Source organism: Delphinus delphis, chromosome 3, assembly GCF_949987515.2.
Source record: "Delphinus delphis chromosome 3, mDelDel1.2, whole genome shotgun sequence".
NCBI classification, from domain to species: Eukaryota; Metazoa; Chordata; class Mammalia; order Artiodactyla; family Delphinidae; genus Delphinus; species Delphinus delphis.
The window spans coordinates 117742625-117758846 of record NC_082685.1 but is presented as its reverse complement, the minus strand read 5'-3'; the positions used below and the strand labels follow the sequence as shown (position 1 = coordinate 117758846).

The window sequence follows — 16222 nt, the reverse complement described above, 5'->3', positions numbered from 1 at the left end:
GTTTCTGAGGGGGAAGAGAGGATAAGTTTTTCTTGTCTTATACTTGATCTACCAAGGGTGTGATAGGTTGATATATCGTAGTCACGTATTTATGCATATGTGTGTGTGTGTGTTTATCTATCTATATTTGTATATATGTATGTATATAATGAAAGAGAGAGAACTTCAAAATATAACCTAGTCCAAGTAAAAAAGTAAAACGATATTTTATAACCCTGAAATTTTACCTTAAACTGTGATGTCATTGACACTTGTACCTTCATAAGCAGACTGTTGTTTAACATGTAGGCTTTTCAGCATTCAAATTGGAAAGATTCTATTATACTTCCATTAAGTTTAGAAAATAGGTGGTTTTGTTTGTTTTTTGCTTAGAAAATAGCTTTTTTAATTTTAATTTTTTCATTTTAGGATGGAGGAAAGATTGTTGTCCCTGATAAAACTTCTCTAGAGTTGCTCTGTCAAGGATGTTCTGGTGATATCAGAAGTGCAATAAACAGCCTCCAGTTTTCTTCTTCAACAGGTAACTGGAAAAGATACACTCTTATGGTATTATATAGGTGACTAACTTTTTCTTAATTATTCATGAAATGAAATTAAACTAAACATTTTAACTTAAAATTGGTATATACCTATCTCCACTTACGATTTTTTTATTGAGACAGTGTAATAAAATTATGTATGTACACATGCATACACACACCACTATGACTGTGTCACCATATATGTTTATATATCTGAGACAAAAGCTGATTTATTTACGTGGTTTGCCACTTTACCTTTCAAAGTTAATTTGGAATGAGGCTTCCTGAGAGAAAATCCTGGCTCTGCCACTTTTCAGTGACTGAATCTTGCAAGTTACTTAATCTTTCCATGCCTTTATTTTTTCACCTTTTATATGAGAACCTGTCTGATTGAGATGTGTGAAGAGTGAGGTAATCCTTGTAGAGTGTTTATTCCAGTGCTTGACACACATTCAGTGCTCAAATGGCCAGCTGTTAATGAATTTAATAATAGTTCATATATGATATGTTTAACAAATGCATTTCCACTTGTTAATATATAAAAGGGGTCCCTAGCCATGTTATAGTAAAGAGCCCCACTAATAGCAATGAGTTAATTTTTGCTCTTAATGATCATAGTTTACTGCATACAGTTTTCATCAGAAAACATTTAACAAGTGACCTACATGATGCTTAACATTGAGGAATTGACCTTAAAAAATTAAAAGCTCTTTGGAGCTCTCAAAATCCACGTGAAATCCTAGTTTCTACCCACAAGTGTAACCTGTTCATTTAGTTACATCTTTGTTTTTCAAAATAACTCTACAGAAATAGACATCTTAACACAACTGAAACCAGAATTCTGCTTCTTGCTGTAGAAACATAAATGTAAATTGTGCTTAGGTTCACTACTAGAATTAGGGATGGGTCAGTTTGGGATCCTAACTACCATTTATAACATTATTGCTCTGAGCTTAGAAATTTCAGAGGGAAGAAAATAATAGTGGGTCAGGAACTGTATTAGCAATTACATTTTTTTTCATTTAATTCTCAGACCAGCCTAATGAGATAGACAATAGTAGGATTCAAACCTAGATCCTGTGTTTTTCTAATACTCCAGGCTGGTTTTCTGAAGTCATGCATTCTGGGTTGTTTTTGTTTTGTTATAAATTTATTTATTTATTTATTTATTTCTGGTTGCGTTGGGTCTTTGTTGCTGTGCACGGGCTTTCTCTAGTTGCTGCGAGCAGGGGCTACTCTTCGTTGCGGTGCGTAGGCTTCTCATTGTGGTGGCTTCTCTTGTTGCGGAGCATGGGCTCTAGGCACCCGGGCTTCAGTAGTTGTGGCACACGGGCTCAGTTCCTCCACAGCATATGAGGTCTTCCCAGACCAGGGATCGAACCCCTACATTGGCAGGCAGATTCTTAACCACTGCACCACCAGGGAGTCCCTGAGTTTTAAAAAGTAGATTTCCAAGTGAAATTTGAACACGGGCATATTCATAAATTGGAGACTGTCCAAATCAGTAAAGAAGTAATATAGCATCATTGTTAAGCATGGATTGCAGAACCCGACTGTCTGGATTCAAATCACTTACTAGCTGCTGACCTTTAGCCAGTTATTTAACCTCTTTACGTCTCATTTCTTTACTCTGTATAATAATAGTTCTCCTCTGATAGGGTTGTTATGAGGACTAAATTAGTTAGTACATACCATGCAGCAAGAATAGTACCTTGCCATTAACACCATGAGAAACCAAGGTGATATGACTATGTTAGAGTATGTCATTGTGTATGTGAAAATTTGAAATCTGTGTCATGACGTACTTTTAGATGACATTTTAGTTCGTTTTAATAGTTTAGTAACTGAAAGAGGACTCTGACTCTGTATACTTCATAATTATTTATTAGAAAAATATTTAAATTAAAATACCTAGTGTAACTATATCTGAAATGTTCTCAGTTTTAATTTTTATATTTTAATTTTATTTTAAATATTGTTTCTTGGGTGTATATTATTTAGGAAAGAACAATTTATGGCCAAGGAAAAAACGAACGTCTTCATTAAAATCAGATGCTGTGCTGTCAAAATCAAAAGGAAGACAAAAACCTGATAGGATATTTGAAAATCAAGAGGTCCAAGCTATTGGTGGCAAAGATGTTTCTCTTTTTCTCTTCAGAGCTTTGGGGAAAATACTATATTGTAAACGTAAGAAAACCTTATACATTTAAAAAAATCTGTTATTATCTTATAATTGAAATAAAATACATTTTTTTAAATGTCATGTATTTGGTTCAGTTACAAGAAAGAGCTAGGACTAGGTCAGATACTCTTTGGCAGGGCCTAAGAAAGACATAGCAGAAAAATGTATTTAGATAGAGTATTTTTGGATTATGAGTGGGATTAAACATTAAAACCAACTGTTGAAAAATCTTCAAATGAGAGGTGCTATATAATTATATAAAGGTGGTGTTATTTTTAATAACTCCAGACATTTTTTTTAATAGGAGCATCTGTAACAGAATTAGGCTCACCTCGATTGCCTTCTCATTTATCAGAGTATGAGCGGGATACATTGCTTGTTCAACCTGAGGTAACACTTAGTACTATTTACAGGCTGTATACTATTAATATTAAATATGTGTCCATATAAATATGACCACTGAATTTTTACCAAAATTATATATACTTCTTTTTATAGGAAGTAGTAGAAATGTCACACATGCCAGGAGAATTATTTAATTTATATCTTCATCAGAACTACATAGATTTCTTCACAGAAGTGGATGATCTTGTGAGAGCCAGTGAATTTCTGAGTTTTGCAGATATCCTCAGTGGTGACTGGAATGTAAGACCATTTGACTTAAATGTTTTTGTTTATGACTATTTCCTCAGAATTGAGAAAGAAAGTTTACTTTTATTCATACTGATATGACTTTTTTTTTTTTTTTTTTTTTTTTTTTTTTTTTGCGGTACGCGGGCCTCTCACTGTTGTGGCCTCTCCCATTGCGGAGCACAGGCTCCGGACGCGCAGGCTCAGCGGCCATGGCTCACGGGCCCAGCCGCTCCACGGCATGTGGGATCTTCCAGGACTGGGGCACGAACCCGTGTCCCCTGCATCGGCAGGTGGACTCTCAACCACTGCGCCACCAGGGAAGCCCGATTTGACATTATTTTAAGTAACTTCTTAATAACTATGACAAAATTAATTCATCCAACCCAGTGAAACTTCAGCAGTGAATCTGATTTTTCTATGATAACATACACTAATTTTTTCTAAAGTTATTTTCTGATTATAAAACTAATACATAGTCGGAAAACTTGACAACCATTGAAAAGTAGACAGAAGGAAAGGAACTGTGCCTCTATCTTTTCTTCTTCTTCTTTTTTTTGGCCACGCTGCGTGGCATGTGCTCTTAGTTCCCTGACCAGGGATCAAACCCATGCTCCTTCCAGTGGAAGCATGGAATCTTAATTACTGAACCTCCAGGGAAGTCCCCTGTGTTTCTTGCTATACTTTCTGATGGTTTTTAAATTTATTTATTTGCACATTTGAAATTATTCACTATAAAGTTTGTATTTTTTCTTAACAGTTTAACTCTGCTCTGACTGGTATAGTAGTTACTAGACACTTGGAGCTATTTAAATTAAATTAAAAATTCAGGGATTTCCCTGGTGGTCCAGTGGGTAAGACTCTGTGCTCCCAATACAGGGGGCCCCAGGTTCGATCCCTGGTCGGGGAACTAGATCCCACAGGCATGCTGCAACTAAGAAGCCCACATGCATGCCGCAACTAAGAAGCCTGCATGCTGCAACTAAAGATCCCACATGCCACAGCTAAAACGCAGCACAGCCAAAACAAAAATTAAAAAAAATTCAGTTCCCTGGTCACACTAGCCATATTTCCATCATTTAAACAGTTATGATACAGTTTCTGTTATATATTTAGAGTTTCATTATTCAGCAGTTGCATTTGCTTAATTTTTTTATATTGCTTCTTTTTTATTTTGAAATTTTCCAACCTGTTGACAAATAGAAAGAATACACAATGAATACCTGAATGAATACCTTTAGCTTTTGTTCACCAGTTTTTCACATTTTTCCACATTTGCTTAATCTGTATTGACACACTTGTTTTGGCTAAATAATTGGAAAGTAATTGTAGCATCACAACATTTAACACTTAAGCATGCATAAGGACATTGCTCTATTACAACCACAATAGCATTATCATACCTAAGAAAATAAACATAAATTCCATAATATACTGTCCTTATTCCTGTTTCCCCAGTTATCTCAAAAATGTATTTAAAGTTATTTCCACCACCTCCATCCAACATCCGGTTAATATTCACTCATAGCGTTTGATTATTATGTCGCAGTTGAATTTTCTTCAAAATTTTGTAGCACTATTATTTTTAGGGCATGGTGAGGTTGAAAAACATGAACATACAGTAACTAAATATGATTAGCCTTTTTTTGGGGTCAGTAGTACCAATAAGTACTGTTTTATAAATCTCTTATTTTCTTTATTTCACATCTTGTCTCCTTTTCTAGACGTGCTCTTTACTCAGGGAATATAGTACATCTATAGCTACGAGAGGTGTGATACATTCCAACAAAGCCCGAGGATTTGCTCATTGCCAAGGAGGAGGATCAAGTTTTCGACCCTTGCATAAACCCCAATGGTTTCTAATAAATAAAAAGGTAAAAAAAAGAATTGTACATTTTCAAAGAGTGAACTATTTATGGTATGTGAATTATATCTCAGTAAAGTTGGTTTTTTCTTTTAATTGAAAAAGAAAAATGGTCTTTCATTCTTAATGAGAAATAGTTGCTAAGGCCCACAGTTTTCTTAGAGCTATGATAAAACATAAAAAGGACAGTCGTCTTAAATGCTTAGTCATTTTTTTAAGGAAAAAGCGCTCAAAAATTGAAAGCATATACCTATTTTATTGGAATCAAAGTATACAGGCCTACCTCGTTTTATAGTACTTTACTTTATTAAAGCGTTTCACAGATAATGCGTTTTTTACAAATTGAAGGTTTGTGTTAATCCTGCATCAAGCAAGTCTATCAGCACCGTTTTTCCAACAGCATTTGCTCACCTCGTGTCTCTGTGTCACATTTTGATAATTCTAGCAATATTTCAAACCCTCTACCAGCAAAAGAGTATGACTGGATGACGGCTCAGGTGATGGTTAGCATTTTTTAGCAATGAAGTATTTTTTAATTAAAGTATGTACATTGTTTTTTAGACATAATGCTATTGCACACTTAGGAGACTATAGTCTAGTGTGAGCATAACTTTTTTTTTTTTGGCCACGCCGAATGGCATGCAGGATCTTAGTTCCCTGACCAGGGATTGAACCTGTGCCCCCCTGCAGTGGGAGCGCAGTCTTAACCACTGGACCACCAGGGAAGTCCCAAGCATAACTTTTATATGCACTGGGAAACCACAAAATTTGTGTGACTTGCTTTATTGTGATACTCACTTTATTGCAGTGGTCTGGAACTTGAACCCACAATATCCCTGAGGTATGCCTATAGTTGTAATTATATTTTCGTTTCAGTTGAAAATAAATCCTGGCTTTACCTCTAACCATCTGCACAAGTTATTTCACTTAATATGCCATTATTTTCCACAGCTATAAATATGGAGGATTGAGTTATTTAGAGGTCAAAAACAGGTGGCTCACAAGTTGAATACAACCTACACACAGATTTTTTTAAATGAATTGCCAATCTTTGAAAACTAGTATAATAGTTAAAACTCAGATAAGGATTTCTGGCTTCAGAATTTCTGCAATCTCCTGAAAAAAAAAATTGGAAGTAAGGCAATACTGGTCCATATATTACATGGCAGTAGTCTACTCAAGCCAAGTATAATCTGCCCCTTGGTGATGGGAGTGGTCAGTACCACCTCCCCAAGCTGTTCCACTGCACTGATTTCTATTAACTGCCTGACTCCTATAGCATCTGAATTTGTGACCCCTGGACTAGGTCATCTCTAAGATGTCTTCCAGTTTTAAATTCATATGGCTACATATGAACCTATCATTCATTACCTAAGAAAATTTTCAGTGGATTTCTTGGAGAATTTCATTACTTTTAAGCAATTTATGTCCCTTATTGACTTGCTTTGCGCTTTATAGCATGTATATTAATTTCGCATTTGTTACATATAAATGTTCTAAGACTGTGAGCACCTGAAAGGCAGAGATCATACTTCTCTTATCATCACTGTAACATAGTGCCTTCTCTTAACTGAAGAAAATACCTTCTTTCATTGAGAAACAATATCCTCACATAATTTGTGATATGTGTATGCTCATAAACAGAAGTCCTTTGATTTTTAAGTTTGTTTTTCTTCTACCTTAAGTCTTGTTCTTATTGCTGTTATATCAAGTGAGAAATAGTTGTGTAGATAAAATGCTTTGTTAGATAATGCTAGGACAGTTATAAAGGACTAATCAAGCTGCCCAGCCTGGCCAAAAAAAAAAAAGGGACTGATCAGGTAAACTCTTAGAGTATATTTGTAGCATATAAACCCACATACTTTGTGATATAATAAACTTAGTCTAGGGACAAATATCCATATTTAAATTTTTATTTTTCATTTCACCATGTTTTTCCTTCTCTGCAGTATCGGGAAAATTGCCTGGCAGCAAAAGCACTTTTTTCTGACTTCTGCTTACCAGCTTTATGCCTCCAAACTCAGCTGTTGCCATACCTTGCTTTGCTAACCATTCCAATGAGAAATCAAGGTAATAATATGGGTTTTCCTTATCCCCAAGAAGTAGTGTTTTATAACATTATGTTTTTGTGGATCAACTTATTCCTATGTACCAGTGACAGTAAGTTTCTTTCCCCTTTATTTTTTGAATCAGAATTAATACATGCTTTTTGATTAAAAAAGAAAGAAATTAAATAATAAAGAAGTACCTAAAGTAAAAATTGAAAGTCCCCTATAACCACGCGTAATTCCTTTTGACAGATTGGTGTAAATTCTTCTAGACTTTTTCCTGTGTGTATACAAATGTTAGATGTAAACTTTAATTTTTTTTGTCACTTATCATGCATAGTGCTCCATATTTTATAATTAGGGCAAAGGAGCTCTAGAGGCTGGGAAGTCCAAAATCAAGGTGCCAGCAGATCCAGTGTCTGGTGATGGCCTGCTTCCTAGTTTGCAGATGGCCATCTTCTCATTGTATTCTCACATGGTAAAGAGCAGAGTAAAAGAGAGCTCTCTCTGGGTTCTCTTATATAAAGGCACTAATCCCATTCATGAGGGCTCTACCCTCATGACCTAAGCACCTCCCAAGGCTCCATCTCCTAATAACATCACTTCAGGGGTTAGGATTTCAAAATATGAATTTGGGGTGACAGAAGCATTTAGTCTATAACAGCAGCAATGCAAAAGTATATTCAAATCTAACTCATATTTTTTCAAAATTTATAATTTTATTCAACCTTATTGATAGGTATTTTGGTTGATTTCAATATTACAAGCAGTATCTATTAATAGTATATTTACATTGTCTTTCCAAGTTTTGAAATTATAAATAATGCTAAAAAAAATTAGTATGTCTTTGGCAATACACACTTGCCCAGTTTATGTCTACTGAGGTTTGCCTTTTTTTGAACTTTACCAATTTTTCCATCAGTTGTTTCTCTTTTTTAATGTGTGTCATAAGGGCCACATTTCATTAACAGTCCTAGGTCACATGTCTGTGGTGCTGATCTTCAAGGTAGAACAGAGAATTTGTGTAATATTGAAAGTATTACTAATCTACTACATAACTCATCAAACTTCTCAAGTGTTTTTTGAACTTTCAATTTTTTTTTTTTTTAATTATTTTTGGCTGTGTTGGGTCTTCGTTGCTGCACGCGGGCTTTCTCTAGTTGCGGTAAGTGGAGGCTACTCTTCGTTGCTGTGGGCAGGCTTCTCATTGTGGTGGCTTCTCTTGTTGCGGAGCACATGCTCTAGGTGCGCGGGCTTCAGTAGTTGTGGCATGCTGGCTCAGTAGTTGTGGCTCATGGGCTTAGTTGCTCTGCGGCATGTGGGATCTTCCCAGACCAGGGCTCAAATCCATGTCCCCTGCACTGGCAGGTGGATTCTTAACCACTGGGCCATCAGGAAAGTCCAAAACTTCTCAAATTTTAAAGATAGGGTTTGCCTTATGAATTATCAGAAGAGAGGATTATAGAGTAAATGTCTGCCTTCATACAATGAGAGTCTCATCTTTTAAGAATATTGATACCTAAAGATTTAAAATATTCTGTATTTACAGGCAGAAGTGAGATGACTTTTGAGCAATGGGAATGATTAATCTGTGAGTCAGAATCCAGAGAGTTCCCTATCCTTGACTATTATTTTTAGATTATACTAGTTTTTATTTATTTATCGTTTTGGCTGTGCTGCATGGCTTGTGGGATCTTAGTTCCCCGACCAGGGATTGAACCCGGGCCCTCAGCAGTGAAAGTATGGAGTCCTAACCACTGGCCCACCAGGGAAATCCCAAGTTATACTAGTTTTTAAACTTTATTTTGAAGTAATTTCAAACTTAGAAATTAGAAGAATGGTACAAAGAAGTTCTTGTATATCCTTCACCAAGATTCCTCAGTGTTTCATTTTTTACCATATTTGCCTTTTATTCTTTTTCTTTATACACACATGTACACAAATATATGTATTTTTTTCTGAACCATGTGTGAGTAAAGTGCAGACATTATGCCCATTATTCTTAAACACTGCAGCATGTACTTCCTGAAAACAAGGACATTCTCCTACATAACCACAGTATATACATCAAAATCAGGAAATTAACATTGATATATTACTGCTAATTTATAGTTTAATTATTAGACTCCATTTGTAGTTTATAGACTCCATTCAAATTTTGCCAATTGTCCTAATAATGCCCTTTGTAAAATAACAACAAAAACTTGTTCTCTCTTGTCTAGAAATCCAATGCAAGATCACATGATACATTTAGTTACTTACTTGCTATCTCTTTAGTCTTCTTTGATTTAGAATAGTACTGTGGTCTTTCTTCATCCATTACATTTCTGAAGCAGATTGTTATAACATGGACTGCCCCTCAATTTGGGTTTATCTGAGGATTCCTCATGAGTGGATTTAGGATATATATTTTGTGCAGGAACACCACAGAAGTGATGCTGTGTTCTTCTCAGTGCATCACATCAGGGGAATATGATGTCTATTTAAACCATGCTGGTGAAGTTAACTTTTATTATTTGGTAAGATAACATCTCTCAGGTTCTTCAATGTAAAGTTATTAAGTGTTTTGTGGGGAGACACTTTGAGACTATGTAAATATCCTATTTCTCATTAAAATTTCACCCACTAGTTATAGCATCTTTTGATAATTATTTCCTGAATCCGTCATGGTTGGCAAGTGATTTTCTAATGGCATTATTCCTTCTGTATTTGTGTTAATAAATTCTGCTGTAAGGTATTGCTTCGCCTTCTTTCCCATTTGTTTGTTTGTTTGTTTATATTTGTATAAACTCTGGAGCTTTTTCAGCTGTTGTTTCTATCATTATTTATTTTGGACTTAAATTGTCCAGATTTGGCCAGTGCAAGCTGCTTTAAGGTAACTCTGTGCCTTTACTCTTAGTGTACTTTCTTTCCGATACAAAGTGTTCCTGGATTATTTCATACTCTCCCTACATGGACTTAGAAATCTCAATGAGTCCTGGTTCCTTTTAGTTGATATGGACCCATCTCCCACTTTGCTAAATATATTTACTTGTTTACTTAATTCCTATGTCTATAACCTATCTCCTGACAATGCAGGCTGCTCCTTCAGTCCCAGCACTACTGCCACCAACTTACATTGGCACAGCCATTCACATTCTTTGTCCTACTCCTAGCTGTGCGACAATGAATCGGTTTGATTAGTAAGAGTCTCCTTGGACCAGAATCATCAGCATCACCTGGAAGCTTGAGAAAAATGCAGAATCTCAGGCCTCAACCAAGACTTACTGAATTGATCTGCAAGATCAATTAGCAAGATTCTCCAGGTGATTCTTTTTTTTTTTTGGCGGTACGCGGGCCGCTCACTGTTGTGGCCTCTCCCGTTGTGGAGCACAGGCTCCAGATGCGCAGGCTCAGCAGCTGTGGCTCACGGACCTAGCCGCTCTGCGGCATGTGGGATCTTCCCAGACTGGGGCACGATCCTGTGTCCCCCGCATTGGCAGGCAGACTCTCAACCACTGTGCCACCAGGGAAGCCCTCCAGGTGATTCTTATGCAGGAGATGTTTGAGGAGTTTGAGAAGTATTGGTTTGGATTACTCACATTGGAATCACCTAGAGAATCATTACATCCACTAGAAAGTTCAGATTCCAGGATCACAACCCTTAAGTTTTCCATATCAAAAAGCTGTTTTTTAAAAATCCTAGTCATATTGTGTAGTGGATTTTTAAAAAGGTAAGGTAGTGTTTGATTTGCAGACTTTTGAAGGTTTATAAAATTCAGTCAAAAATAGGATGTTCTGGCTTTTTTTTTTTTGTCTTGTGGTCTGACTTTTTTTTTTTTTTAATTTATTTTTGGCTGTGTTGGGTCTTTGGTGCACACAGGCTTTCTCTAGTTGTGGTGAGCAGTGGCTACTCTTCCTTGCGGTGTGCGGGCTTCTCATTGCGGTGGCTTCTCTTGTTGTGGAACATGGGCTCTAGGCGCGCGGGCTTCAGTAGTTGTGGCATGCGGGCTCAGTAGTTGTGGCTCACAGGCTCTAGAGCGCAGGCTCAGTAGTTGTGGCACATGGGCTTGGTTGCTCCGAGGCATGTGGGATCTTCCCTGACCAGGGCTCGAACCTGTGTCCCCTGCATTGGCAGGCAGACTCTCAACCACTGTGCCACCAGGAAAGCCCTTGGCTTTTCTTTTTATTCATCAATTTTTATCCCATTTCTTTCACTTTACTATGTCATTTCAGACATTTTATGTTTCTTCTGCTCATTTCTCTCTGTCCTCTTTTCTAGTCCTCCATTAGTGTTTGTTAGAATACTTACAGGTATCTCACGTTTCATTCTGTTTTCTCTTTGATTGCATAATCTCTATCAGCCTATGTTCCAGGTTACTGATTATTTCTTCTCCCAGTTCAAATCTACTATTGAGCCCCTGCAGTGGACTTTTCATTTTGGTTATTGTACTTTTCAAGTCCAGAATTTCCATTTGGTTCTTTTTTGCAATTTCCTTCTCTTTACTGATATTCCCTATTTGATGAGTCATTGTCATTATAGCTCCCTTTACTTCTTTTTATTTTATTTTATTTTTAAAATGTATTTATTTCATTTATTTATTTTTGACTGTGTTTGGTCTTCGTTGCTGCACACGGGATTTCTCTAGTTGCGGCAAGCAGGGGCTACTCTTTGTTGTGATGCGTGGGCTTCTCATTGTGGTGGCTTCTCTTGTTGTGGAGCACAGGCTCTAGGCACATGGACTTCAGTAGTTGTGGCACATGGGCTCAGTAGTTGTGGCTCATGGGCTCTAGAGCACAGGCTCAGTAGTTGTGGCACACAGGCTTAGTTGCTCCGTGGCATGTGGGATCTTCCCAGACCAGGGCTCGAACCTGTGTCCTCTGCATTGGCAGATGGATTCTTAACCACTGTGCCACCAGGGAAGTCCAACACTACTTACTTTCTATCTATGAATTTGACCACCCTAGGTACCCACTTAAGTGCAACCATACAATATTTATCTTTTTGTGACTGGCTTATTTCATTCAGCATGTCATCAGGGTTTATCCATGTTATAGCATGTGTCAGAACTTCCTTCCTTTTTAAGGCTGGATAATATTACATTGTATATATTTACCACATTTTGTTTATCCATTCATCTGTTTTTGGACACAAGTTTCTTCCACTTTTTTTTTTAACACCATTATTGGAGTATAATTGCTTTACAATGGTGTGTTAGTTTCTGCTGTATAACAAAGTGAATCAGCTATACATATATATATATGCTTCCACGTTTTCACTGTTATGAATAATGTTGTTATAAGTATGGATATACAGATGTTTCTTTGAGATCTTGCTTTCAATTCTTTTGGGTGTATACCCAGAAGTGGAATTGATTATATAGTAATTCTGTTTTCAGTTTTTTGAGGAACTACCTTACCATTTTCCACAGCAGCTACACCATTTTGTATTTCTACAGCTTTCTCCACGTCCTTGTCAAACCTTGTTGTTTTATGGGGTGTTTTGATAATACCCATCCTAAGGGGTGTGAAATAGTATCTCATGGTTTTGGTTTGCATTTTCCTAACAATTAGTGACTTTAAGCGTCTTTTCATGTGCTTTTTGGCCATTCTTCTTTGGAGAAATGTCTATTTAAAGCTTTTTAAAAATCTCTTTTAGCTCAGATTTCTTTTATCCAGGATATTGGAAGACTTCCTCTGAAGCGACACTTTGGAAGGTAAGCTGATCATTTTAATTTTCAAAGAGCTGTTACTGAAATAACCACCAAATACCTTATGTATTTATTCATTATACAGTCAATAAATGTTATCTGTAAAGGCCAAGAAATACATGTTGTACTAGTGATCAGAGACCATATGATTGCATTGTAGACCCATCTATTATATATATTACATGTAACAGCTATTTTCACCATCTCAGAATGGACTATTAGGCTAAATAGAATCATTGAATCACAGAGGCAGAGAAATCTTTAAAATCCTTGAGTTCAACAAATTTTGCATAGCTGAAAACCCCTTTTCAGCTTTCATGCCAAGAGGTGTTCTTAGCCTATATTTGGAGACTGCAATAATCAGGAACTACCTCAAAAGAGCACTGTCTTTTTTATTTCTTTATCACAGAAAATTCAGACAAGTAAAAAAATAGAGAGAGAGATAAATCTACATCTATACTGTTCATTCCATTGCAAAATGGCTTCTGGCCTAATATCAGTGATTAACACAGTGCTTGTAGTTCATTTCTACTTGGCTTATTTGTAAGGTTAAATTATGCACTCAGGTATTCTAAAAAAGGTTAAAAAGTGCTTGCTTCCTGGTTGCAAGGATAAAAGTAAATGATAGAAATGGCATCTATTACCCCTTCTACTAGTTCTCCTATTCCTGGTCCCAAATGGAAAACTAGCTTATCTGGGCTTTTTTTCCCTCTGCCTTCATAGATTCAGTAAAGGCCTTTGTAGTGTTAATGGTTTCTTCCTTATAATGACTTAGCTATTGGGAGCCCATCTTTCCTTTTACAGAAATACAGTGATGGATGGATCTTACAGCATCATCCCACTGGGATGTGATCAGGGCTCAAACCTTTTATAAACTTCCCTTTTCTCCTCACTTCCCTCTGAATCAAAGAAGGACCAGCTGTTTTCACTGGTTCCTTTCCCCACAAGATTATGACATCAAAATCAAGGGAAGACCATTGTCTTCTATTGTCTTTTTCCTCCTAAGATGTAATTAAAAGAATGGGAGTCAGTGTTTTATTACTGGTTCAGCTACTTGATCTGAATTGGGAGGCAGGATTTGTCAGTGCTACTTATTACAATGACTAGTACTGTTGTCTTTCATTTATAGTGACCATTTTAACATTAGTGACCATTTTAACATTATCTTTGATTTATATTGATAATATTGAATATTAATACTTAAACTTAACATTTAATATTGCTATTTAATAGCTGCATAATTTCCTATAATTGAACCTACACCTTGTTTTGTTTTATTTATTATTTTTGGCTGCGTTGGGTCTTAGTTGTGGCACATAGGATCTTTCGTTACAGCGCGAGGGCTTCTCTCTAGTTGTGGCACATAGGCTTCTCTCTAGTTGTGGCGCACAGGCTTAGTTGCCCCATGGCATGTGGGATCTTAGTTCCCCGACCAGGGTTCAAACCCGCATCCCCTGTATTGGAAGGCTGATTCTTAACCACTGGACCACAAGGGAAGTCCTCCTACACCTTGGTTTTGTACATTTAGCTTGTTTCCAGCTTTTGTTGTCACAGCCTTCCTTGAAGCTAAATCATCATGCATATCAAATACTATTTATGTAGGATGAATTCCTAGAAATAAAATTGCTGGATCAATGGATATACACCTTTGCTCTATATTGCCAGATTGCTTCCAAGAATATTTTGCCAATCTTATGCCCACTTAACAGTGTTTCAGCATGTTCTTTTCTCCTCGTACCACCACTGGGTTTTATTATTTTAAAAGGTCTTTACCAGTTTGAAAGATGACAATATTAATTTCCATTTTAAAATTACAAATTAGGTTGAGCAATTTATTTAGTAACCATTCTTCTGTAAGCTATCTGTACATGTTTTATGTCTGTTTTCCTATTCCATTTAATTCTTTCTTTTTGTAAGAAATCTTTACTAAAGATATTAATTAACTTGGTTGTGTTATAAGTTGTAATGATTTATTCAGTTTGTCATTTACTTTTTAGTTTTGTTTATATTGTTAAATAAACCGGTCCACCTGGCTAAACAGCACAAGGAAGGTAAATGAGAGACTACAGGAGAGGGCTTCATAATCACCACACTCATGGTGTAATTTAAAGGAATCCCCTCCTTTGATTATTATTAATGCCTGTGTTATGCATCTGGCAGATTGAAAATGGAAGCCCTGACTGACAGGGAGCATGGAATGACAGACCTGGACAGTGGAGATGAAGCCCAGCTTGGTGGAGGGCAACCTGCAGAGGAAGCGCTGGGTGAACGCACTCAGACAGCTGAACCTGAAACCTGGTCTCTTCCTTTGAGTCAGGATAGTGGGAGTGAACTGCCTGCCAGCCAGCCTCAGCCCTTTTCAGCCCAGAGAGACATGGAAGAGGAAGACATGATAATAGAAGACTATGAGAGTGATGAGACATAGAAAGCAGCCTGCCCATGAGATTGTTACTTGACAGATTCATATTCGTTTTATTCAGTGGTACTTGAACAGAGATAATAGACTTTTCAGGTGAATTAGTTTGTTAATTCTTCACTCTTGTAGTATTTCAGCACAGAGAACTGATTTCTGTCATGTTGAAGTAAATAGAAGATCAAACCTTCAAATAATCTCTTAATCTTTTTCTCTAGTATTTATTTAGCCTTGTGAGTGGTGTTGGGAGAGGTCAGTGTGTATGAAATGTGTTTGAACATTATGCCAAATATCAGAAAATGTGAAGGAATAATTCAGAATACAGAAACTCTGTGGGTTGTAAATAAGAATTATAAAACAGTTTAGGATGCAATTAAGAGTGTAAATAAACTTTGTGCCTTATTCACAATTTCTCTCTGGTCTCTAGCTTCTTCCGATACCATTTTTATATGTTGTACAGTGGAATATTTTAGCTACTTTCTGGAAACTATTTACATAATTTATATCAAAATTAAAATGTTGAATTTGTTCTGTTTTGTTTCTCCTGTCCTTCAATGATTCTTAACACGCACGGTCTGCCATGTGTCACTGGTCATAGTACGCAAGTCTCCTTCATCCAGTGCCAAACTTTTTCAAAAATAGAAAGGAGGGGGATTGCAACCTTGCGAGGGTTGCAAACCCAACTTTCCGGAGGGTTTGCTCTCACCTTTAACAACCTTTCCAGAGCTCTCCTAGCTGTTGCCTTGAGGTGCGGTGGGGGTGAGGGCACCGACCCGCCCGAGCCCCAGGCGACAGTCCGGGCCTGACAAAGCCAGGCGGGGCGAAGTTCAGTTCGGCCCGGCCCCGCCCCCGGCGCCCAATCCCAGTTTCAGAG

General features: G+C 36.9%; 1 protein-coding gene across 5 annotated transcripts in view; it reads left to right on the top strand.

Annotated features, from left to right (window-relative positions):
- Positions 1 to 15865, top strand: part of RAD17 (RAD17 checkpoint clamp loader component) — a 31652-nt gene extending 15787 nt beyond the window's left edge. For 2 of the 5 annotated variants that reach the window (XM_060009369.1, XM_060009370.1), the window contains 8 exons: positions 409 to 520; positions 2523 to 2708; positions 3008 to 3093; positions 3202 to 3348; positions 5058 to 5207; positions 7147 to 7267; positions 12884 to 12941; positions 15096 to 15865. In XM_060009369.1, the coding sequence (XP_059865352.1) occupies positions 409 to 520; positions 2523 to 2708; positions 3008 to 3093; positions 3202 to 3348; positions 5058 to 5207; positions 7147 to 7267; positions 12884 to 12941; positions 15096 to 15360 (1125 nt within the window). In that variant the 3' untranslated portion in view covers positions 15361 to 15865. The remainder of the gene's footprint in view (positions 1 to 408; positions 521 to 2522; positions 2709 to 3007; positions 3094 to 3201; positions 3349 to 5057; positions 5208 to 7146; positions 7268 to 12883; positions 12942 to 15095) is intronic. The other 3 variants (XM_060009372.1, XM_060009371.2, XM_060009373.1) reach the window with 3 other exon arrangements.
- The last annotated feature ends 357 nt before the right edge of the window (positions 15866 to 16222 follow it).